This window comes from Falco rusticolus, chromosome 8, assembly GCF_015220075.1.
Source record: "Falco rusticolus isolate bFalRus1 chromosome 8, bFalRus1.pri, whole genome shotgun sequence".
NCBI lineage: Eukaryota > Metazoa > Chordata > Aves > Falconiformes > Falconidae > Falco > Falco rusticolus.
Genome location: NC_051194.1, coordinates 17575320 through 17601301, shown reverse-complemented (window position 1 = coordinate 17601301; position 25982 = coordinate 17575320). Strand labels below are relative to the sequence as shown.

The following is a 25982-nucleotide window of genomic DNA, read 5'->3' as shown; positions in this document are numbered from 1 at the left end:
AGTACATCACATGTTCATTAACAATGTATTGTTTCATGCCTTTCCCATACCCTGCCATGCCACCGGCCAATACATCATAGCACATGGATTCATATTCCAGAAAGAGGACACAATATCGCACAACCCTTCAGTTAGTAAAATGTACCATTAAACAGCCTGGCTATGACTGTCTAGCTTCAGGGAATCATCCATGTGTACACTTGAGCACAAACCTATGAAGACCCATCCTGGTAGTCAATGCAGGCGATGCATCCATAATCAGCATGTGGAGTGACAATTCATTAGCACTTCAAATTTCACCAATAAAACTATTTTTATAGAATAAATATAAAGAACTTGAAAGCAGTCAATGCTCATTACACTTTAACCTATGAATAACCTGTCTCTGTGACAAAAACTGTGATAAACATAATTGAAGTGCCAGCTGTGACAAACTGGTCGAAGACTTATTTTTTGGAGTACAAAAAACAGATCAGTGGTTATACTACATTTGATAAAGACTAAAATACTTACAAGTAAAATTGTGATAACCACTGGCTCCATAAGAAAATATGTTCTCATACTTTCTTTCAATCTTCCTAATGCAATCCATAGTCATTATGACTATATTATTGTCCTAATTGTTTTTCAGAAATCTAAGTTATCATGGTCACTCAAAGTGTCTAATACTTATTTTTTCATTATGAGCTCTGGACAAATGTGACAAATAAGAGCTTTACAGGCCAGTCTCCTGAATGCAAACCGAGTAGAACACTACACATATGTGTAGCCAATTTCAGTCTTGATTCCCAAATAATTGCTATTACAGGGGAAAGAGATTTCATCTCCCCAGAAAAGGTTCTATTTGCATTAATCACATTCCAAAATAAATTTATTTTTCCTTGACCAAGAGTTGTACTCAAATCTGAACACTTAAAAAAATTTTTAGTTTTGTTCGAACCCCAACTTGCCTCCAATTTAAGAACTTACAATTGTATTGTTCATTTTTTTGACATTTCATCCATTACAAGATTTAATAGTCATTTTTAAATATGAATATTTAAGTTTTAAGATCTATATTTTGGGACCAGATTGAGGCCTGCACATGAGTACTGATCACAAAGGGAAAAGTACTCTGAATATTTTATATCCATATTTGGTGTTCTGTATTTCATATGAAGAAAACATTAGGCACTTCCAAATTGTAAAACATTTTTTCAGTTTCTATACAAGTATCTCACTGCCATGGTTAGAGAACAACTAGAGATGAAAAGTTGCTTAGGAGACAGCAGAAGAAAATGACCTTGTCTGGCAGTTTGTTCATCTACAACTGTTGTCTTTTTACTTGCAGGAAACATTATCCTGTTATTCTGCATTTGCTGGTTATTCAGTCTGGACTACTCTGCTGATGCCAAAGTACTTACAGAACTTCCCCAAAAGAAACAGTCCCTTGGATATGGCTGGCCTTGTATTTGCATGAACTAACAGCTACACATCAATCACTTCTCTCACTGAAACCCACTGGATGGTGTTTTTTCACCTGGTCAGAAGTGGTGACATTTTGCTTAACTGTTTGGGAAGATTAGTTTCATTTGCAACATTACAAAGATGGCTGAAGATGAAAAACTGTCTCTAAAGAAAGCAATTCAGTTTGGTAATAATAGATATATTCTACCAGCAAAACTATGCGTCAGAAATGAGAATGCTTCCAAAAGTTATAATGCTTGTTGTTTAGACAACATGCAAGTAAAACATATGTGACTGATCCATTTTAAGAGAACCTGAATCACTAATGAAGAGCTGACTGTCAAATTAAGAGCCATCAGGAAAGCCACAGACTCAGTGTTCCCTTTAAATTAGTTAACTGTAAGCATAACAGCCTGTTGCAGTTTTGTAATACAGGTATCGTGTTACCTTCAAAACACAAGGATTCCTGCATTCCCTAGCTACAAGAGTCTTTCCTTAAATGTGATATTTTGTTATCTTCGCATTTGGTCTAATCAGCAATTCAATTTGAAGGAGCATCCCTAAAAAGAGTATGTCTGTTAAAAGTATACATAATAACAATAAGAAGAATGAAAAGCTTTGATTCTTCAGGAGTAAGGTGTTTGTTTGTATCTTAGGAACAATCTTAATATAGAGTTCAAATGACAAATGAAATGGGTCATAAAGAAACATGTTACTTACAGAGTTTAAATGGTGATTCAATGGCCCAGCAAAGCATGAAAATGCGCCCAGTGCTATTGAAAAGGAACAGTTTGGATTCAGCTGATTTTATGAGACAGCCACACCACCGCAGGACCAAATCTCAGCAAGTTCGATTCAAGGATGATGGTGTGAACGCAAAGACAGAACTGGATGCTGATCCTGCCCAAGATATAGCATTCATAACTGGAAAACCCAAAATATTTAGGGATCACAGTGCTTTGCTACATCCATCTCCATCTTTTCCCAGGGCTCAGAAGGGGCTTCGGAATATTGCTGTACAAACATCTCCTAGCCTCAGGAAACACTTCCCCATTTTTAAGAAGAAAAAACTGACTGTAAGCAAATCATTAACAGAAATGCCAAGTGAGCCTGCAAATTCTATCCAAGTAAATGGCAGCCTTTCTGAAAAAGACATTATGTCTTCAGATCTCTGTTACTTAAGAATAACTAATCATTTGGAAGATGGATTTAGGAATAGCGAAGTGGATGGTCAGTTAAGTCAAAGACCATTAAAAGCACAAAACAATGGACCTATCTACTCAGATGATTTCTCAGTCTCAGAGAAGACAACTGTTTCTACACAGGTGCCTGAATACATACACATGAGTTTCCCAAAAGACGGCAACGTTTCCACTGATGCTCCAGACACAACCATGAATTTAAATAATTCACTGCATTCTGCTACTGTCATAAATAGCAATGAAAATAATGAAAACGGCATGCTGTCATCTAATTCTGAAAAAGCATACCCTTGCCTAAGCAATTCTACTAACTGCAGTGAATGTAATCCTCATTCTGACTCTTGTGAAGCAGATAAAAGTGATTCTGAGCCGCTTGTAGCCAGCAAAGATGCTAGCAGTAAGGAAACTACTCCATTATCACCTCCATCAAATCACAGTTCATCTCCTTGTTTCCTCAGAGACTATCAACAGGCAGGAGAGCACAAAACAGATTCCAGCTGTGTAACATTAACAAATGATGATCACACAATAATGTCATTGACCAGCAGTAATGCATCAAAATCTACTCTGTCATGTAATACTGAAATCGAGAGAAATTCTACCCAGTCAGATGTTTCCCAGTGTAACAGCTGTTTAGAAGGATTTCACATAAAGTCTTATCTGCCAAGGAATGAAATAAAACCACAAATCAACAAAGAGATTAGCAAAATAAATCAAATTCATTTGGCACATGATGAACTCTGTGCCCTACAAGGCAGGCTGCAGTCTGTAGAGGAATCCTTGCAATCGAACCAGGAGAAGATTAAAGTCCTTTTGAATGTAATCCAAGACCTGGAAAAATCCCGAGCCCTCAGTGAAGGGTATGGTGCATTTTAATATTAATAATCCATCAGAAGTATGAATTAGATGTTAGCATTCTTTTAACCTTTGCTACTGAAAGAATCTTTCCTGTGATATTTAAAGATGAGTTTGCAAAAATGGTATCTTATACCCTTTTTCTGGTACTTGGGCCTCAGTAGAGAAGCAAGTCTATCACCTGACTTTAGCTGACACTGCCTTTACTAAACCCAGTGTGACAGTTTATTAACTCCCTTTTTTATTTCGATTTGGTGTGTCAGGTACAAAGTCACTGACACCCAAGAGCTGGCAGTCTCCATCTAGCTAAAGTCTGCATGCATTATTAACAACAAACCCCAACACTTTAATGAACCAACGTAGTGTAATAGCAACCCAACCAGCTCTTACTAGCAAAGTCAGATATGCATTTATTGCCAAAGCAGTCCTACTGCTGAAAGAGTTTGTATCAGCAAAAACGTGCTCCTGTTCAATAAATTATTACTGCCTTCATAAGCAAGTAAAAGGATTAGTGGCTAAAGCACAGTATCTGCAAACATTTGGGGACCACATTGTAAGTTACATTTCATAATGTCACAAACAACATCACTGCTTAAAGGGAATGCCTGAAGAATATGAAAAGGCGCAACACCAGGTAGACTTCAAGAGCTTCAATATGTCAGGCAGATTTCACAAGAGCGGAAGGTCGGTGCTTAGAAGGGATTGAAAATACGAACATAGAGCCCGTGAATCCTGTTAGCAAGAACTCACTTCAGAATCTCAGATTTTGGAATGACTGCTTTCTGCACTATCATAAGAATGCATGACCTGTCTTTTAGTATTCTTTAATAGTAACTATTTGCCAAGGCCGAAAGCATTATGTAACTTATTTATGCAAATTATTTCTGCATTATTTATAATAAGAATAATACAATAAATGCAACTAATGTTTAAGGATTGCACACCTTTGTAGGACAAGGTTACAATAGAATTTTAAGTATTTCTAAACAGGTTTTAGACTATCCTTATAATAATTTCCAAAAAATTAAGAGCAGCTCCTACTTATACTAAGTGTGGAGACTCCTTCTTGGGTAACATTTAAAACCTCCTTGGATGCCATTCTGTGCAACCTGCTCTAGCAGACCCAGCTTTAGCAGGGGGTTGGACTAGGTGATCTCCAGAGGTCCCTTCCAATCCTGACCAGTCTGTGGTAACGTAGTAAGTATATCCATCAAATAATTTTTCGTCTTCAAAAAAACCCATAAATAAATCTTTCAAAAATATCAAGAGAATACAGGTTCCATTCAACTTAATTTTTTTAAATCTAAAACATCAGAAAGTCTATGTTACAATATATTTACTTTTATACTAAGCACAGGTAGGCAGCTAGAATAATCATTTATGTGCAGCTGGTTTGTGTGTAAAACTACATCCTTAATTTTAAAATCACATCATGTGTATCAATAGTGTTTACTGACTACAGTTAAGGAATAAATCTGATAATCTGCCACATTTCCAAAAACTCTGCAAACACCACAGAAAGAGGGCTGCCTTGAGATTTTTGTGCAGGTTCAACCAGCCAGAAATAGCACAGAGCATGACACTGACTTGCTCACACAACGCAGCACTAGGCCTTTGCACTTGTTCCCTTGTGGACAGGAATGGTTTGTGTGGCTGTGCAGAAACTCTCAGGATACAACTGAAGCCACAATTTTACATATCCTAATTTTCTTAAAACTTGAAAATTAAACCTATTTTGAAGAATTCTTTCTTTCTCAAAGTATTTTATGTGGGAATTGAAATTACCTTCTTGCATTACTGATGAATAATTCTCCAACTCGCACTCCAGACATGAATTTAAACTCATTTTAAAAACTAAAATAAGTCAAGTTAACCTGTAATTTCACTCTGTACAGATTGCCTTTTTAATCTGGAAACATTAACCAATAATGTCCATCTGGCTGTTAGCACAAAAAGACTTCTGTTACTTTCCACTGTGCCCACATATAATTTTAGTCCATGTAACATGTTTTCCATATAATTCAGCTCCAACTATCCTCTCTCAGAGGGTTATTCTTAGTAATTTTTCTCTATCCAAAAAGCTCACATGATTTTCTAACACTAACTTTGTAATAGCCTAGACACAGCACAAAAAAAAATCCATGTAGACATACTGATAACAAAAATGCAAAAACATTTATGAAACACCGAACCACAAAATTTTGGTTTACAAGCAAGATCCAAGGGGAGGGAGTGGAAATCCAAGTATGTATCAAGTTTTAGCAGTCACTTGTCTATAATGTATTTCATACCACTATTACCCCACTATGGTTCTTTACAAAATTACAGAACAAAATACCCACATTTTCTCCCCTGCACGTAGTTATGTATGACAGAGTGGACAAGTTTCAATTATGTTTGCAAACCTGACCATTACAAAGAGTAACTCGCAGTGAAGCACAGTCAGATTATACAGCAATATTTATAGTCCATGTCTGTTCAGTCACCACATGGCTGAAAACAAAAATTTTGCCAAATAAATTTTAAGTTTCACACTGAGATTTAATTATAAGCTTCAATCCATCTTGCTAGAATCATCTAGCAGTAAAACTGAACATTCCAAATACTCGTGGAGGTAGCGCAACACCACATGTGAAGAACCTCCACTTGAATTCCAAAAGCAATCAGAAAATTATATTGGTACAAAATTAACTTCCCTAATTCAAATAAAATGCCTTAAATATTAGTGTTATGCATCCTTCAGATGTAATGAGCCACTAACCTCAAACTGTTTCTAATGCACATCTCTCCTCTGTTATAAAAATAATTCAACTCTAGCTGATGTTAATTAGAAAAGTCACTTTTCTTGTTTTCTCAGCACTCCAAATTTGTAAACTATCAGCAGTAAAAACCTGACTTGTTTATATTCAAGTGAGGAAACATGAAAAGGGGAAAGAATGGAAATCATGGGGTAGAGACCAGATTGATTCACCAAAAGCATGGATATTCACATACTTTAAAATTTAAGTACCAGTCACATGCCTAAATGTTTGCATAACAAATACTCATGCAAGAACCAACACAACCAGAATCTTAACAGCATGAGATGGGAAGGCTGCAAGACAAGATGAAAACATCAATCAACATAGGGTTTGGGTTTTTTAAAGCAATCTTCTAATTTTAAAAAAATTTGACACTAGACTTTGTAGTAAGGATAATAGAAGTGGTGAACAGAATTAGTTTTATTCACGAAAGATTCAGAGATCTGTTAAATAAATACACGTTACATTCACTACTGTCTGTTACAGGCGTAACTTCTATCACACCGGTCAAGACCTCAACAACTGCAGCACCTGTCAGAACACAGCATGTATCATATACAGGTACTTCTTCACACAATTTTGTTTTGTCTGTATCTCTCACAAATGTACAATACAATGTTTTGCTCACAGCTATAAAAGGTCTCAATAATCATAAATCCAGTTTTTAACAAAAGACCAACTGAGACGTGTGAGGTGGTTGGTTTGTTTTCCCACATAGAAAACAACTAATATTGGTGTTATTTGAAAGAGGTACTGTACTTCTGAGATTCAAAATAGAAATTTCCCACTAATCTTTCACAGCATTATTATTGCTAGCATGCTTCAAAAACCTTTGGTGCCATTTCTGATGATGAAGCTCCCTTTGTGTGTTATATTTTAAAAGCTAGGGTTTCTGTAATAGGTGTAGATCTTGGAAAAGATAAACACTTAACTCTCCAAATGCAAGTAAGCTATAGCTACAGTTCATGTTTACATGGAAAACAAACCCAAAACTCCCACACGTCCCACATCAATAAATGTTTATTTGTTACTATTTTGAGAAAGTGCAATTTTTGTGTAAGTTAATCCAAATTTAAACTGCAGTTTATGTTGAACTCTTATGATCGAGAAACTTCATAGTACTGTATTCCAGAAGCTGCACATGTTTCAAATGCTATGCCTATGCAAACACAATGTAAGAGTCTGGCTTGCCAGCCATTAACCAAAAAGCTAGCAGGTACAAAGTCTTGGCTACACTGCACATGTAAGTTGTCCACCTGGCAAGGGATTTTGTAGGGCTTGCACCAATTTACAAACACATTATCTAACCTCTGCAGCCTCAGCTATGAGGCAGAAAACACACACCTTCAGTTACTTGATTATATTTACAAAAATATAGGATAACAGAATTTCTCTTGTAGGTTGAAAACTTTTTCTTTATTTCAAAGAATATAGTAGTCCATTAGCTTCAGCTGTTTGTAACCAGTATGTCTTTAATTTTTTTATGGGTATAATGAATAGACTATATCCACATGGAAGTGTTTTTTACTCTGCATTTGCTACATGAGCCAAATTTATTAAAAAGCTTAACAAGGTAGTTAGGTAAAGTCAGGGTTGGTCACAGCATTGGAACCTATTGTTCCACATACAACTCAGCTGAGTACTCATGTCCTAAACCTCTGGTAATGAAACTCAAAGTAATTGACATGTCACAAATTAAACACCACATCTCCTCTGAGACAAAGTTGTTAGTGCTTTCCAGAGTCCATTCAATACCCCCGGAAGTTACATGACCTGTCTAAGAGCATAGACTGCTTCTGTGCAAAAAGGAAGACCCAAGACAAAAAAAATTGTCTTTACTTGGTCATTGTCTCCGGACAAACAGTCTCTGTACGTTTTTATTGGACCATACAAGAACAGAGGTCACTCTCTAGAATTTATGTACAAACAACCCTTTATCACGGGATGCCTCCTCTCTTCAGAAAAATTAACTATGACGCCTACCCTGCATTTTTAGTTTACACAGTTTCAGTATAGGGAAGATCCTGAGCAACAAGCACAAGTATTTGAAAGAAAGAATAAGGAATTAAAAAAACACCAATGTGCCTTTTTGATTTACTAGGTGGTTTATAATGTGCCTGGAACTTACAGTGCAACGATTAGTAGAATACACACAACAGAACACAGTTCCTCTGAAAAGTTTCTACTTTTAAGTGACAAAACAGGAGAGAGCAAGGACACAATAGTTTTCACTTTACAGACACGTTCCACAAATGTGGTTATGAAAAAAAGCATTCTGAGTAACTAATATTTGAAGTTCATAACATATTCGACAATATTCTGAAAGTAATAATTATCAGGTGTTACTCTAGACAAATCCATGCAATTCCTGTGTTTTATGTAGCCTAAAAGGTGCACGTAAGTATCATTTTCCATTAACATAGTATCGCTGTTATTAATTATAGAATCAAGTGATTAATCCTGCTCCCTGCTTTCCTGCGCTTCAAGAAACTAACTTATTAGTGATTCAAACACTGTCCAAGCAGAATGTGAGGTTACTGTCACTGAACCATCTTTATCACGTGCATTTTAAGCAGTGCCTGGGTCAAACAATGTACTAATCTCACATCAATCCCAGCGTGGATTACATTGATTGGTACAGTAATAGAGAGTTTTTCAGTCTAACAGTGACCAGGTCTATAGTAGCTCTAAGTTTAGCTTTACTAACTATCCAGCAGGTTTATGTGAGATGACTTGGGACTTTCAATCTAGATCCTGTAAGACAAATGTTTGTATTATAATAAACAAATGCAAGTAGCAACTGAAAAGTTATCTCCATGTATAAGGGACAGTATTAAACGAAGAATGACTTGAACTCTTGCCTCTAGAGATGATCTCTCCAGCATTAAATTAGAAATTTTAAAGATGGGAAGAAAAAAGGGACATGAGTAGATGTTATCCTTACATACAGTATAAAGCAAACATTTCTTTCTCCAACACGTGTGATCTGTGACTACTGAAAAGTATTAAGTTGCTGTTTTAGCAGGCAACTCACGTTTGAGACACACTGGTCAAATCTGTCATTTATATAACTTTCTTCTTTTATATTTCTTATGTATTGCTCCTTATCCAGAGATCCCTCTCCAGTTATTCTACATTAGAATAACCCTATTATTTTTTTTTTGCCAGCTGAGTAATTTTATTTCATAAAAAAAAACCAAAAATCTATTACATGGAAAAAAAAGCTTCTAGTTCATTTTAAGATATCCTTCAACAATGTTTACAGATTTCTGTATACATACAGATACTCACAGTTAATAGTGTTTAAAAATATACATATTTACTAATTTTACAGATTTCTTCTTCTCAGTGCCCAAATCAGGTTCAGGGTCTTTATGTGCCATCTCAGCACCTCTCTGATGATTCCTTTTTCCTCCCAAAAAGCTTGCATTATGGAAAATACAACCAGTTCCTTTCTACTCTCCCCTCTGCCTGCTAAACCCTCCACAGCAGACATAGCCGATACAACTCCCAAACTCCTGCCCAGAAAAGATGGCTGAAATGAAGAAAAACCATAGAGCATTGCATCCTTGTCAATTTTTTTTTCTTGTTTTTATTTAACTGTACTGGTTGCATCAGACTACTTAATCACTGTCCACATCAATTCTTTTGAACCTTATTTCTGCACATATCTGCTCTTACCTAATTAATGTCTTGGCTCTTATTTGACATCAATAATAATTATGGGCTTCCATGGAGAAAATGAGTTACATTCTGCTTTCCTGTTAACTAATACCACTTATCTGAAAGACTTACAGACTTGCTTAATTTCATATATTTTTGATCCTAGCCAGTCTCCTAGTGGGAAGCATTCACATTTAACAAAGTTAAGCACGTGAGAGTTTTGATTTCATGCCAAGCGTATGACTGAGTATAAAATCTGACCATTGAGTAAGATGCATTGAAAGGTCATCTTAGCACATTTTCATTTTTTCTCCTTAATTTTTGTCCCATTGTTTTGGCCACATTTCTGGAGTTCTTAACTTACATTAAGAAAAAAATTTCCCTCAGAAAAGATTAAAAGGTTAACTTTTTTTCAAAGCAGCAACCTTTGTGTTTTAACCAAGCTCCAATGACAAATTATTCTAATGAGGTAAGCATCCTTTCCACATTAAGAAATTTCTCACTTACTAGCTTAAATCTCTTCGTTTTTCCATAGTGTAGAATACGACTTCAGACAACAAGAAGGAAGATTTCATCAGATTTTGGAAACACTGGATCATGCAGAGCAAAATCCAGCTTCAGCTTCACCTCAGAAGCTACCATCTGATTATCCAGCTCCCGAGAAAAAGGAGTTAAGAAGAAAATCAAAAAAGGTGAAAAGAAAATGCTTCTGGTGGATTTGATTTCCTTCTGGATCCTTTTACATTTCAAAAGACACTGGAACACAAAGAGGTTGGAGACCACACACCTGAAAATGTGGTATTACAAAATCATAAAACTAAAGATTGTTTAATTAGAGTATCTGAAAAATCAAAAGAATTTAATTTACTGAAATCATCTCACTGCATAAAGGCACATGAAGATACTATTTTCAAAAAGAAATTGTTTCCTTCAAAAGGAATCTTTCTCATTTTTTCCAAGGACATTTTCATATGCTTTGAAAAGACTTTTTTTTTTTTTTCCAACTTTCCAAAAATAACAAGGTTTAAATCTCTGCTTTATAAAACAATGGTAGACAAAGCTAAAGTTGTCACACAGTCTTCATTTCCTATTTTAAGCAACATGAAAGAACTTTGGTGATCTTTAAACAACTCACACAATCAAGGACAAATCCAGGGGAATCTACATGGTTCAAACAAATCTCTTCTCAAAGGAGACAATTACAGTTATTTCACATCCCCACTGAAATGCTTCTGTTGCTGTCTTCTAATATTTAACGAGAAAAAAGGAATGTCAGGTTAAGTTTTCTCTGTCCTTGTACTGGTTCAATTTAAAAAGCAACCATTTAGAAGTTCCAGCCATTTAACAGACTTCTCTGAAATGAATCATAGTACAACAAGAGAGGATCAGTAATTTTAGTCTTAACCCCCTGCTCAAGCAAGGTCCAGTTAGGTGAATGTGAGTTCGGAGTATCTCCAAAGACAAGAATCCATAACTTCTTGGGGCAAGCTGTTACCATTTTTTTTCCTAACATCTAATCTGAATTTTCTGTTTTAACGTGTGTCCATTATATCTTGCCCTACCCAAAAACACCTTCAAGAAGAATTAGACAGATAATAAGACCTTGTTCCTAAGCCTTCACTTCTTAAAGACTGAACAAATCCAATTTTTTTTGCCTCTCTTCACATGTTCTGTGCTGCAGCCCACAGTCATCTTGATGGTCTCCCTCCAGTAAGCCAATGTCTTTCACCTACCCAGAAGCCTAAAACTGGACACAATACCTCAGATGTCAGCACACAGTTGCTGAATAGAGGGCAACAAACACTTTGGCTACTGTCTTGCTAAACTACTTGCCTAATTTGTACATTTAAGAGCTGTATCACTATACAAAAATATCCCAAGATGTGATTTTTTGGCCTTAAGATAAAAGTTGATACACAACAAAAAACTGATAACCAAAACAAATAGTATTTAATGAACTTATCTGTATTATATAAACAGATATATATGCTGAAAAAAATTTATCTGGTGGCAATGCAGCTATTTCTTTCCTTCAAAAATAGTGAGTTCCCAGCTAGCACAGGGTATGCCAATGCACCCTAATTTAGGGTTGATTATACTGCTATTTCACTCATGAAAATGTGGTCAGCTTTCATATGGGGGGTAGAAGGGAAAAGGTTTTCCAAAGTGAGTATAAAGGGCACACTGTAAGGCCCAAATAATGTATTTTATATTTAGTGGAATGTATTGCAGACCTTTTCTTAGAAGTTACTCTGGTTAATCAGTTGAAATGGTGCCAGAGTATTCTGTAGATCAACCCCTGGATCTTATTTTTCTAAATCATATTGTATTAATTGTGCAATGTTAGTTAAAAATATCTGTACACTTTTTGTACACCTGTGTTCCTTGAATTCTTAGGGTTAATCACACATTTGAAAACACATTAAAAATGTTTTGCACAGAATTTTGTCTGGAAGAATTAAGTTTTTTGATAAAACTAGTCTTCATTTAGAAGAGATTATGCTATGTGACATGGGTTAATTTATCCAAATTTTAAAGGACAGATAGTTTTAAAAAAACATTTCTGTGTTCAGTCAGTATGGAAATGACAGACATAAAATTATCATTATTTTAGAGGCTTGTCAGAAGAAAAGCCTTATATAAATTTTTACTAGCAAAAAGGATGTATTTAGTGAGACAGAAAAGCTCTTCAATAATAATTTGTGGGTATAAAAAAGGTAAGACATTATTACATCAGAACACGTCATTATATTAGACTTAAATACTGCTTATGCTGGTATGCCAACAGCATTCCTATCTTGCATTAGTGTCTATAATTGATATTATGAAGGATTTGTTAGTGTGTAAATGTTTCTTGTTTATTAAAGTAACATTTTAATATCCTCTGTGGCAAAGGTATAATAACTATCAACACCAACAGGCTTAACTAGCAAAACCAGGACAGGTTTTTTTCTGTAGTGAAGTGATTTTCAGTAATCTGTTATTATATCAAAACAATATTTTGTGTCTTTCTTTTTGTTAAGAAGCACAAAAAAGCTCATTTTAAGCTGCCTGACTTTGGTTTTGCATACATAATGAATATGGTGCTTTCAATATATTTTTAAAGGATCCAGATTACTCAGTTTAAACAAACCACAGTATTTTGGTTCACAACACAACACCAGTCAATTCCTGGGGTCAGTAAAACTATGCAAGAAGAAATATCTCTACTTAGTTTAAGGAAGTCCAACCAAAGATGGTTTAAGGCTTTAAGCCTTTCTTATGACCTGAACAAACATCAGTACCTCCGAAAAACTCAAATATACTGATTTAAATAGTTACAGGATCTATATTTTCATGTCTGATCTTGATGGAATTCAGAAGTGTAAACAATTTTTAATCCTTAATCTCCCAGTCAAAATGAGCCTTTGGTCTCCATATTCCTGTTGGTTATTTTTCAGTTGACTCTCAATCGCTAAAGTATATGTTATCCATATATGGATATGAAATTCTCTTTTTAACATATGCACACACAGCAGTAGGGAAACACTTCAGGTACCTAGGCCAGCCAGCCTTCGGCTCCCAATGCTGCAATTTAAGAACATTTGCTTGTCTTTCAGCCTACATTCTGTTCCGTGTTTTCAAATTCACCACTAAGACATCCGATTTTCTTGAAAGAAAATATGAAATTACAGTGCTGCTAAAGCAGTGTCCTTCAGAAAGGTTGCTCCTAGAGTTCCCTGTTTCAGCACAAAAATTTTTTTTTGAGTCAGCAGTAGTGGCAATAGCCAGACAAGTTCTAAAATATGTATTTAGGGTCCAAACAAATGGCTTATCTGAAACACAGAACTCCCTCATTTTTCTTGCAGAGGCTCTGACTACCACGAACAAACCCCATGCAATAGTTTAAGAGAAAATAAAGTAAAAGTATGCCAGAAGTAAATTATTCCTACAAAAGTGTAAGCGTCATAGTTTCACAATAAAAACACATAAAACTGCACCTACTTAATGAGAGAAGACACCCAGTCTTCTCCACGGTAGGTCACACACAACAGACTTGAAAAAAATTAAAGACAACATTAGGGCAAAAGACTATTCGTTACATTATAAGGCAACAGTAGGAAAAGTGTCAGTCATGGTAAGCATCAGCCACAGCAAGAAGGTAAGGCTGCTTAGTTGCTGTATGTTTTGTTTAGATTTAACAGAAATTTGTATATCCTAGCAACACAAAAACCCTACAATTTAATAAACTTGAAACACATAGTTGGAGAATCTAAGCTATGTGAAAATATAATAATCATTTTTTGTTTTATTGTTAAATATTTAAAAATATTTTAGTAATTAATTATTAATTTGTATAGGAAATAAAAATATTATCACACACACACTATGTGATTTATGTCAAGACTGGAAAAGCAATAGAAATTGGTAGACTTCTAGAAGAAAATAGTATTGGCTATAAAAATTTCTCTGATTTAGAAACTCACAGTGTAATGCCTAAAACCAGCTCCCAGAGTAGGAAATAAACATTAGAAATATATACAAGCATGTTCTAAAAAACCAACAAAACCCCCACAAACCAACAACAAAACATCACCAAACCCAAAGCTGCTTGACAGCCCTTGCATACAAATGATTGTAGGCTTCTCTCAAAGACATTTAAATGACAACTGCAGTATGCTATTTATAAAACATTGCACAGAATATGGCATATTCCAAAATTGCTGTATTTGAAATTGCTGTTTTATGGGGTCAACCTAACTTTCTTTGAAAATTCAGAATGTATGCATAAAATTCTGATTTCTCTCTGTCACGTAACAGCAGTTCATGTAGGGCTTTTTATAGTTTGGTGCACTATAGTTCTTTCAAAAAAGCCACAATATTTAGCAATTATGCTAGCTTAGATGCAAAACATCTTCCTAATGGAATGTATTATCTCATGTACATTTTTAAAATTTCTAGGTTCTTTAAATATGATGTTATCTTTTGCAATAAAATGAGATATTTTTCTTAGGTTTCAGGAATCAATAACAACATTTGTATTATAAAGGAAGTGAACAATTATTCTTTGGAAAAGGAAAACAAATGGGTAATGAATAAACAGGTCTTTCATGGAATCATTCAGCTTCTTCTCTAGGTAAAGGATCTTAGTTTGAATACTGAATAAAAAACCCTGTAACTTTTAGCTAGACCATGTGTATATTTGAATATATCAGGTTCTCCAACCACAGCAGCTCTGCAAAATGGTTTCTCTGATCATTATTTCCCCAAAGAAATTGTTTTCTACAGAAGTATGCTATCTAGAGTAGGTTTGATTAACAAAGCATGCTTTTTTCTTTTCAGCAAAGTTTTTATTTGTACAACATCTTACATAATTATTGGCTAAAACCTTTTCTGTGTAATATAACTACAGTCTTTTCCTCATGCTAAACTGATACTGTTAACAAAATCAAGTTTGGAAATACCAATGGAAATCTTTAAAATGTGTATGATGGATTTATGATATTTTTGTTTACTTGACCAAGCCAATACTGAAAACAAAGTACTTCTGTATTCTACATGCTTCCATATGTTTTACTTCTAGCTTTACTGTGGTAGGCCTTCACTGCATCACAGCACTGTTTAACTACAAGCCCAGACTTCACAGAAGCTTCAATAGCCAATTTCAGATAATACTTCTCCCTCCTTATTACAAGTTTAGAAGCAGTTCTACAACTACAGACAGTCAAGGCTTTTTTTTTTTTTTTTTTTTTAATAGTGAAAACAACCAAGCAGCCGTTAAAGCCTTCAACCTCCAAAACACCACAGTGAAGGCAGGATCTGTATTTAAGTCTTCTCTGCAGTAGTTGCAGAGAACCAGATTACTTTTCCATCACTAACACCTTCTCCTGATGGGATTATGCCCTTCTGAGCCTGCTTCATACCTGTAATTACATGAACAAAGCTCACTGCATGCTGTTACCAGTTGAGCACAAGGCAGCACCTTCCCTTAGATTCAAATGGCACCACAGCAAGATAAGATACAGGCAACTGTAACCCAAAATCCTTTCAAATCCTTATCTGCCAACAAGCTAGACAATTGTGAAGACACCTGAATATGAAAATTAACCTGCTTATCCATGCCAGAAAGCAAAAAAAACTTAGGTAAATAAAATCTAGCACTCTATCAGGTGCAAGGCATTAAACTTGCAAGGAATTACAGGTCTTGTAAATTGTAACCATTTTTTTAATTAGTATAACACAGTATTAGCATTGGTTTTCACACAATTTTCAAATTCTAGAAGATTACACAGCAGAAAATAATAAAAATATTTGCAATTTTCAGAAACATGGTAACAAATTTAAGAGTCTAAAGCGTAACCTTCTGTTCCTCTGGAAGTAAATAACAGATGTAGACCAATTTGAAGTGTCGCTCATATCCATATAATATCAGCTACACAGTCTGTCTGCATCTATTCCATATGTCCCAGCTGTACTTGCAGAGTTCACCATACTTTTAGCAACTTCCGCTCACCTAAGCATACTGCAGAAGGCTGTAAATCCTATCTCCTTTATTTTTAAAAAATTTAGCATTCAGCTTTTCAGTAAGTTTGCCTCTCTCAAGAAGTTTCAAAACAAACCTGCAAATTAACTGAGTGAACTGGAGGTAGTACCCAGAGCACAAAATGAGCACATTTTGCCAGCTCTTTCTGAATGCAAAGGACCATTTTGTTCATTATGAACATGTCACATTTAAAAGACCAGTCTCTTGAAAAATCTTACCTCAGCTCTAGAAAAATCTGTAATTTATTGGAAATCTGCTTTGAAAAACTTCTAAAATGCCCAATATACATATATGCATAGGTGCTTATGAGCATTATTAGCATTCAGACATCTGCATTTTGAAATTACACTGGATTTAATCTTTTTGGGTAAAAAGTTGAACAAATTACAGTAGATGAGAGAAAGGAAAAAAAAAAAACACCAAGAAGAAAAAAACACCCACACTTTCCAGACCATTTTATTTAATTGTAACCACCTTATTTCCTAATGTTTTCTAATGATAACGATTTTTTTTTTGCAGAATTACTAGTGTTGCACTTTGCTTCTTCCTTTACTTTTTATAGTGTCCAAAAATACTCCTTAATATATTAATTACATCATCCATGACATTCATATGATGTTTTCTTTGCAAGTAAAAAAACATTTCCAACCATTCTAGAGAACTGAAAGGTAAATGGGTCTTCATTCAAAACCTTCTCCAGTTGCGGCCATGCCAGAGGGTTACACACAGAAGAATAACACACTGGAGTTCTGATAAAAATTATATGATTTCTGAAACTTGCTGATCTACCACCAGTCTGAAGCAACTATTGGCAACTATCTCCACTGAAAAACTCAATTAGGAGATCGATCATTAGGAGACACGCATTCTCTAACTGGCAATGATCTAAAACATATTTTGGTTTACCAACAGAAATGAACAAGGAAACATGGTACATTTTAAAAGACTCACGATGTACCTTTTGTAGCAGAAACAATCAAGTACCTGCTGCTCGTGATTTTGCAGAATAATGTAAATCTCTAAAGACTAACAACAAATATGCATCTTCTTTAAGTGCACAGTCTGCAGGGTGACTTCCATAATTCCCACTGAACACAACTGGCTGACATTCTCACAAATAGTCTAAATCAAGAGGTACTTCATGAAATGTACTTAAATCCAAATAAATTGAGGCATTGGTACTTAAACATAACTCTCAATCATGACATCTCATGACATCTCAACAAAAATCTTAGGTGAGTGCACCACGCCAGGACATCCCCAGACATTTTCCCTGTGCACACAGGGCATTATCTTGCCCCTCCAGAAACAGAACCAGGAATGGCAGCTGTTCCATAGCAACTATAACCCAGCAAAAAGTAAAGCATGGAGAAAATGTTTTGGTTGTTTGTTTAGTTTTACTCAGACACTTCTACTTCAGATTAGTAGAAACACTATTTTCAATGTGTTAAACTATGGCCTTTAAGCAGGTTTGTAAAACTTTCTTTGTTTTGCAAACAGCAATTAACTTTATATTTAGTGTTTGTATTTTTAAGGTATGCACAAATCTCACAGTATTCAATTACACTTCAGAAGACACTACAGTGGCACAGCTGAAAGCAAAAAGAATAAAGCTTTAGATCTCTTATTTTAGATCTAAAAAAAGTCCACAAGCAAGGACTCCACCAATACCATATCTGCATTTTTTCCAGTATAACTGTAAAATTACTTTCAAAGCATTAAAAATACATTAAAATAGTACTCACAATTAAGGGATCATCTCGCCCCATTGTAATAACAGTTCTGTTCACTGTGCGTAATAACAGTACCATTATTTCTTGAATATGGTGATAAGTTGATGCCTGAAAATGAAAAAAATAAAATGTTTTAGTAATAAACCCATACTCTTGTAAAAGAAAGAAGAAACCAAGTAATTCCATGTTGACAGTTCAAGTTGTATAACATAACCACCTTATTAAAGAACAACTCTAATTCTTCTTGCTCACACTGCTCCTTAGTTCCTGCAATTTTAGTAGAATACTCATTTCAAGTGGCACAGTCAAACTTTCACCCTACCTATCACACACCTTTTTTTTTTTTTTTTCTTTCAGATATTTACTTCCCATCCCTCGCTCAACGGACTTGTGTTTTCCCAGTAACTGTGTCGCCTGTAGCTTAACAGCAATACCCTGGTGACAGACAGCTAAGGCAAACTGTATCATAGTTCTCCACATCTGTCAATGGCCCTCAGGGCAGTCTGGACCTCAGTAATATTCTTAATTGCAGTCACAAGGTATATGATTTTTAGAAGACAAAGTCGTCTTGATTCCACTTTGCAGCTCTGTGAGGGTACAAATTAAAGACTGTCTGTTCTTTGGTCCCATTGCTAAGGTACTGGTCATGTTGCCTGCAAAAGGATGCTTGATTATTTATTTTAAAATGCTGAGCAGAGGGGTATAACCTTCTATTCACCAATGTCATTGACCTTATTCTGATTCCTAGACAACTTTGGAAACTAGCACGCAACAATCAAAGAAAAAGTCTAAACAAATTTCTAATAGAAAAAAAGAAATTAGTTTACACCAAACAAGGAGTCTCTTTAATGTCACATGTGGTATGGAAAGAACACAATTATAAAAGCCATGGTGATCTCTTAACAGTATTTTAGGTGTTGAGCTCCAATACCACCCCAAGAGAAACTTCTGACTTTCTTTTCCTGCCCCACCCCGAGGCATACAACATTGTCTCCTTCCTTTCCGCTGTTTTGATTAACCTGGATCAGGCCAGAATCCCCCACAAGAGAGACCTTCCTCGTGTCTAGCCATTTAGCCTTATTGCGTCCTTTGACTATGACACATGTAAGCTTAAATGATCTTCTTGCCTGTCACAGTATTTCAAAAGTTACTATATTATATGAATGAACAACGTATTCACAGAATATTTTGCTTGCTGGTGGTGTTTTTTTTTTTTTTTAATTTACATTTCTCTGGTACACTCCCATATTTATAAAAAGACTACACCTGACAGCTGCAGCATAGAAGACACATTTGTTCTCACAAAGCTGCTTTCTCCTCCATCTCCTTTGCTTCCCAATATGCATACTGTGAGCTTTAAGGTTTATGCCAATCAAATAACATGAAAACCATACAGTGCATTGGCTCTTTGTATTTTAAATGCACTGGAAGCAACAGTGAAATTAAAAATAAAAACCTACAGTGCATCTCTCCCCACACCAACTTTAATAACTAACCAAATATTCTTCTGTCTGTTGGGGTTTTTCCCCTATTTTTTTCAAATCACCTGAAAAATCTGAGATAAAACTGCACTTTCTTCCAGTAAAACATAACCACACTTTGTCACACAGCAAAGCAAATTCTTCAGGTTTATGCAGAATTCTAATCAGAAAGACACTTTTCATTTGAAGAGCAACAAGCAGAATCTTTTGGCCTCTTTGTTGCAGAAGCAGCTTTCCATACTCATTCGCATTACAGTAATGTCAAAGTAACTTTCAAGAAATAATTACCTTCAGATAAAATACACTCTGGGCACATTTTTGATACATCTTCAGTGTATGCTGTTAATTAATGTTGTTTTATTTACAGAGGTCTACACAAATTTTCTGTTTTGTTTTCAAATCTTTTTCATATATCTTTCTTGAACTTCGAATAGAGTAATATATTTTTATGATTGTGCACATCTGTCTAAAAGCAGTTTGCCAGCTCTTATTCTTGAGTATTTAATTTTTTAAAGAATTTCAAAGATTGCTTTAAAGTGTAGAACATTTGTTAGCCTGTGCATTGAGATATCCATCAAAATTTAGCATTCTATTTCAAACAAGCAAACAGCTGTTGAAAGAATGCAGAGGACCTGTGGCAAGCCACCTGACAAAATATGTAATTTTATCAAGTTACCAGTTAACAAAGCAGTAAAGGAAAAGTGAAGCAACTTAAAGTCCAACCCTGTCCCCGAATTTTTCATTTCTTATTTTCATCAATTTGAAAATACAAACATGAAATTGAGAAGCTTCAATATTTAACTTCCCCATAACTACAGCAATTATGCATACCTTCATCTCAACCATAAAACAAGCCTCTTTAAAGTTATACGGCTACACCTATATCAGCAATATGGTTCAGAACAAATTTTGAGGCAAATCCCTTGATCACTTCCATTTACCATGTACTGCTTCTGAGTGGTTTTGTTGCATACAAACTAGATTATTTCCAGACTGAGATAAACTAGAAGCTCCTTGACAGTGCCAGAAATGAAGACGTGAAGTTCTTCATCAACGTTTGGGCCACACTAGCATAAGGTCCCCTGACATATTACGATTCAAAATATATTCATTTATCATAGCTTTCTTATAATATTGATTACCACTATATTGAAAAAAAAATAATCAACAGCCAACAACTGTAAACTACATAGTAGCACTTTACACACTGTCCCTGGGCACAGGGAAGTCACTTGTTCATTAGTTTGTGTATTGCCCCCCCAGTCCAAAGATGAGGGCTCTATCTAACTTTGCTTCCTGACACATTTCAGTACATGCTGTGCCATTATTAGTAACAGTTCAGAACATTACATAGTTGTTTTAACAGTTAGCCGTGACTCCATTATTAAATATGAGCTCTATTCTGAATTCAAAAGTAGTGCACAACACGCCTTTCCTGGAAAAAGCATAACATGTGCTCAAGCATGCAAAAGTTATTTTCTGCTAATCATTTGATTTTTCCGAGAAATGTTAGCAAATGAATTTAAGCAGTTTCTTTATGAAACTGAAACTACCTTTCTCCTTGATAATCTAAGAAACAATTAAGCATTCAATACTGACATTACTAACAAGAAAAATAGTGTTTTCACACCTTGCCTATACACAGGGGTTCAGCTTTTAACTAACAGCTTCTAGTTTCAGAAGGCAGTCTAGCAACCAACTGTAACCTGTATTTTCTTAAATCATGTTTCACTTCACAAGGACAACATATGTTTTTAGTGAAATCTGGAAACCCCACCATTTGGCTGCAGTCCATTTGGTTAAACATAAGACTTTTCAGAAGCTAAATTAACAAATTGTAACATATAAAAATGTTCTCTTGGAAAACATGAACTTGATTATTCCATTCAATAAAATATGGTCATCTAAAATGTATGCTTGTCTTCACTCTTCAGAAGGACTTGCTAGGTGACCAAGGCATGAAACAGAATTCATACATGGTATGCAGGTCAGCAATAGGAATTCTCTCTCCAAACTCAAATACTTTCAGATTCATTGATGGATGGATGGCACGCACTGGACCACAAATTACTTAACAAAAAATCCGAACCAAACAAAAAATCACTCTCTTTAAAAATATCTGTGCAGGGTAATAGTGTTTGATTTAGCTTTCACATTCTACTTAAACTTTTAGGGGGGTAGGGACAAAAATTAGAGTAATTCCATTATCTCTGAGTCAACCACGCACTTCAGAACATGACAGAGTGCTCATTTATTTGGACAGTGACAAACACGGACTAAAGTGAATGGCCCCTTCAAAATTATATTACACAGCCTGTACTTGGCAGAGTCACCTCTTTGGTCAAAACATTCCAACTGTCCCAGCTGTGTCCCTCCCCAAACTTTTGCCCAACTCTGGCATGGGGCAGAGTAAGAAACAGAGAAGGCCTGGACACTGTGCCAGCACTATTCAGCGATAACTAAAATTTCTATTCGTGTGTTATCAACACTGATTTGGTCACAAATCTAAACCACAACACCATATGGGCTCCGTGAATAAGATGAACTCTATACTAACCAGATCCAGCATGCTTGCTTTCTTATGTATCCAGTTCTGTAACTTTTTGTTCCCTCTCTGACATACACACACAAAAAAGAGCACACATAAAAGGATAAAGATATTTTAAAAAAAAAACACAACAAAACTTAGTTCATAATCATGCATTGTTTTGACTGAAAATTGTCTGCAGAAGACTTTAAGGTAACTGACCCTAAAAGAACATGCAGGTTCCCTGACTAAATTCCTTTGAAATTCTCTTTTACTAAAGTCTTAAAATCTGTCATAAATTAGGCAAATGCTTTACAAATTTCTGTACAATTCTAAAACACTTCCAGACTTGTTCGTTAATATAATCAGTTTAAAATGCAGCTGCTGCCAATTACTGACTTTGCACACAGAATAGGAAAAGATTATACATCTCACTTCCACTTGTATTCTCAGCCAAGGTGATATTTTAGATACAAAGAGAAAGTTTACTATTATTCATGTAAAAACTATAAATAAAAACTTGTTCTAGTACAGTAAATATTAAACTATAGGATATATGTTATTAAAGTCATCTTATGGAGGGCTATCAGATTTCATGCAGTGAGGTTGTAAAGGGGAACAAAGGAAGTGTTTTCAGGTAAAACAGAAACAAAAATCAGGTATTTCACCATGGCCTTTTTCAACAACTTACATGTCTGAGGTTTACTATATTTTACAGGTACTGAAAGCACGCAGACTCAAGCTATGAAGCTAATTTTAGGCATGATTCAATCAAAACAATGTCATCTATGTCCAAAACTTATTTGCTGTAGAGGCAATTTGAAATCAAATATAAGCATCTCACCCAGATGCCTAGCAATGAATGCCTATCCATAAAAAAAAATGTCCTTAACATAAACCTGTATTCTTAAAGATGTACTTCCTACCTGCAGCACCCAGCAGCTAGACAGCAGCTGACAAATAGTGTTTGAACACAAGGATGTGATGACTCTCATGTTCCCAGTCGCTAAACAATGTAGAGCAAAACAGTAGAGCAGAGCTGGTAATGTCACAGTACCTTCTTTAACAAAGAAAATACTTTCTTCAAAAAATCTGTAATAATTTCAAAGATCACCTTCACAATATAAATTTTGACCACACAAAACACAGAACAACTACTGCTGCTTATTTTTTGTTCTTTGTGTATATACTACTTCTGGTGGTTTTGACAGAACAAATCCAATACAAAAATAACAAATTTAAGTTCATAAAAAGTTTTAAATATTAACACAAACCCAAATTTCTTTATTGAGATGGAAAAAACCAGAAGAAATATAGACAACATGTTGGTGTTTTCAAGACAGAGTTAAGCTTACAATTAATGTTGTAATGTGAGTCTGCCACTAATGCCTGAATTTTTCTCCTCCAGTGGGTCAAATCATTCATTTCCTTAGATGCTAAAAGATAAGGCGATGAAACGTTCAACAGAAAATTACATTAATCTTAAGGTTCAAGGGCAGTCCCATAAAAAATAATTTGGTTAATTACCAAAACAATTCTCTATATCAGACTGAAAAGATACTCTGAAGGAGACCACCCAAACACCACTACGATAAAATTCTGGACATACAGTGAACCTTTTCCATTTGCCTGTATGAGTATGGAAATACAAAATGTTTCCTATTGCAAGTCAGAACTTTGAAACAAGATTTTTCACTTCAGCTGGAAAGTCAACATCTATGTTGCACCCAAGAGACATCTGCACTGTCTGAAAGACAAATTACTGTTTGATGCCTTAGATACTTCTGTATGGAAGGTGTTACATTCCTTTGGTCTTTTTTCCTCCTTCAGGTAAGTCACCTCAAAAACAGATTTTTAGTGCTGAAGCAGGACCAGTCTTTAGCATAGCTAAAAAAATGAGACTGTGACCCACAGATTCTTGTTGCAGCACTTATCAAAACTAGCCGACTGCAACTAGGCCTTTACCATCCCATACCAAGTTAATTTCAATAAGTAGCTCCTGCACCTTGCCCCAGCACAGCCACCAATCCCCACAAGGTTTCAAAAGTTCATCTACTGTCCGTGCTGTTTCTTCATCCTCTTCAAGCCAGTCCACCCTGATTCTTGCCTCTGCTGTGTCCCTTCTCCAGGCTCCTCTTCCAGTCAGCCTCTCCTCATCTGGGCCCCCTTCTTCTCTCTGCTTCTCCCAGGGCCTCTCCTTGTCTCTCTTCCATACCCCTTAGAGCAGGGGTCCTCAAGCTGGCCCCCGCTATTTACAGAACCCCCCCCGCCCCCCCACTGGGGGTTGGGGGGGGAAACCAAGTAGCCGCAGAAGAATTCCTGCCACTTCATCCACACACCAGCCCCCTGGTTAAAAGGTTTGAGGACCCCTGCCTTAGAGCTATTTAACTCCTTCACAGGAACCAGCCACAGCTGCACCTTATCCATGTCAACCAACCCACTGCCCCTGAAACCAGCCCACAGCTATATATTATCAATGTTAATTAACCCAGCTTCATTCCTCTCTAATTCCTCTACAGATTCTCTGTCAAGGGAAGAAAAAACTACTAGTAAGTCATGTATTTGGTGTTGTACCTAAAAAAAGAAAGTCTTATATTTAATGCCATATACCTTGTCCCTGTTCAGCAATTGCATTGCCAGAAGGTGTGCCAGGGTATGTATTTTTTCCTCAACAGAAGCACCTTCTTCTTTTGTTGATGTCCCAACTATTCTACAATGTTTCTTATGAATATGATGCCTCCAGAGGGATCGTCGTGCTGATAACCACTACTGGATTTAAACATAGTCCAAGGGACTTTTCTCCTCATATTAGAAATTCATCAGTATTTATTGCAAAGACAATCTGTAGATAATGGCCAAAAACTTCTCACAGAGAATCTCCAGTTTACAGGTTACACCTTCCTTAAGAGAAACTATTTTTAAAAAATGCCACTTTTGTTTTAAACAAATGTGAATGTGTGGTTGTTTTGTTGTTTTTTTAATGTATGTGTTTTAAATTCTCAGCAATTTTCATGACAATGTGTTACATGTTGCCTAAAAAGCCATTGTTTATCGTAGTACAAAAAGGTTTGTCTTGTTACCTCCTCCAATAGCAGTAAAAGCACAGAATGCATTACATGCTTTTAAACATCACCATTTATACAAATTACATAATTTTCATTGGATTGTTAAAAGACTGACGTCCAAACCTGTGAAGAGTACAATCACCCATTAAACCTCCATTCTCCAGCTGTTTAAACATACACATCACACTGATCAGTGAAAAAAAAACCCAAAAAAACCCTATTATTAAAGACAATGCTCTCCTCATTGATAGAATGCATTTGATTTTAAATACAGCTGAGTATTTGCCTAATGTTGCCTACTCCAACAGGTCCATGTTCTTCCTGTGCTGAGGACCCCAGAGCTGGACACAGTATTCCACAGAGGACCTCACAAGACCGAAGAAGCAGAATTGCCTCCCTTGACCTTCTGGCCACACCTGTTTTGAAGCGGCCCAGGACACTGCTGGCTTCCTGGGTGCGAGCACACATTGCCAGGTCACATCCAGCTTTTCACCCACCAGTAGCCCCAAGTCCTTCTCCACAAGGCTGCTCTCAATCTCTTCATACCCCAGCCTGAACCCAGGTGCATGACTTTGCACTTGGCCCTGTTGAACTTCAAGAAGTTTACATGGGTACACTTCCTGAGCTTGTCCAGGTCCCTCCGAATAGCATACTGTCAGGCATGTCAACTGCACCACTCAGCTTGG

General features: G+C 35.8%; 2 protein-coding genes across 2 annotated transcripts in view; one reads left to right on the top strand and one right to left on the bottom strand.

The window, feature by feature from the left end:
• Positions 1-14211, top strand: part of INSYN2B (inhibitory synaptic factor family member 2B) — a 40872-nt gene extending 26661 nt beyond the window's left edge. The window contains exons 2-4 of the mRNA XM_037398283.1: positions 1331-3508; positions 6791-6865; positions 10503-14211. Of these exons, the coding sequence (XP_037254180.1) occupies positions 2127-3508; positions 6791-6865; positions 10503-10689 (1644 nt within the window). The 5' untranslated portion in view covers positions 1331-2126 and the 3' untranslated portion in view covers positions 10690-14211. The remainder of the gene's footprint in view (positions 1-1330; positions 3509-6790; positions 6866-10502) is intronic.
• Positions 1-25982, bottom strand: part of DOCK2 (dedicator of cytokinesis 2) — a 197715-nt gene that overhangs the window by 105425 nt on the left and 66308 nt on the right. Inside the window, exon 27 of the mRNA XM_037398282.1 lies at positions 18236-18331. Within this exon, the coding sequence (XP_037254179.1) occupies positions 18236-18331 (96 nt within the window). The remainder of the gene's footprint in view (positions 1-18235; positions 18332-25982) is intronic.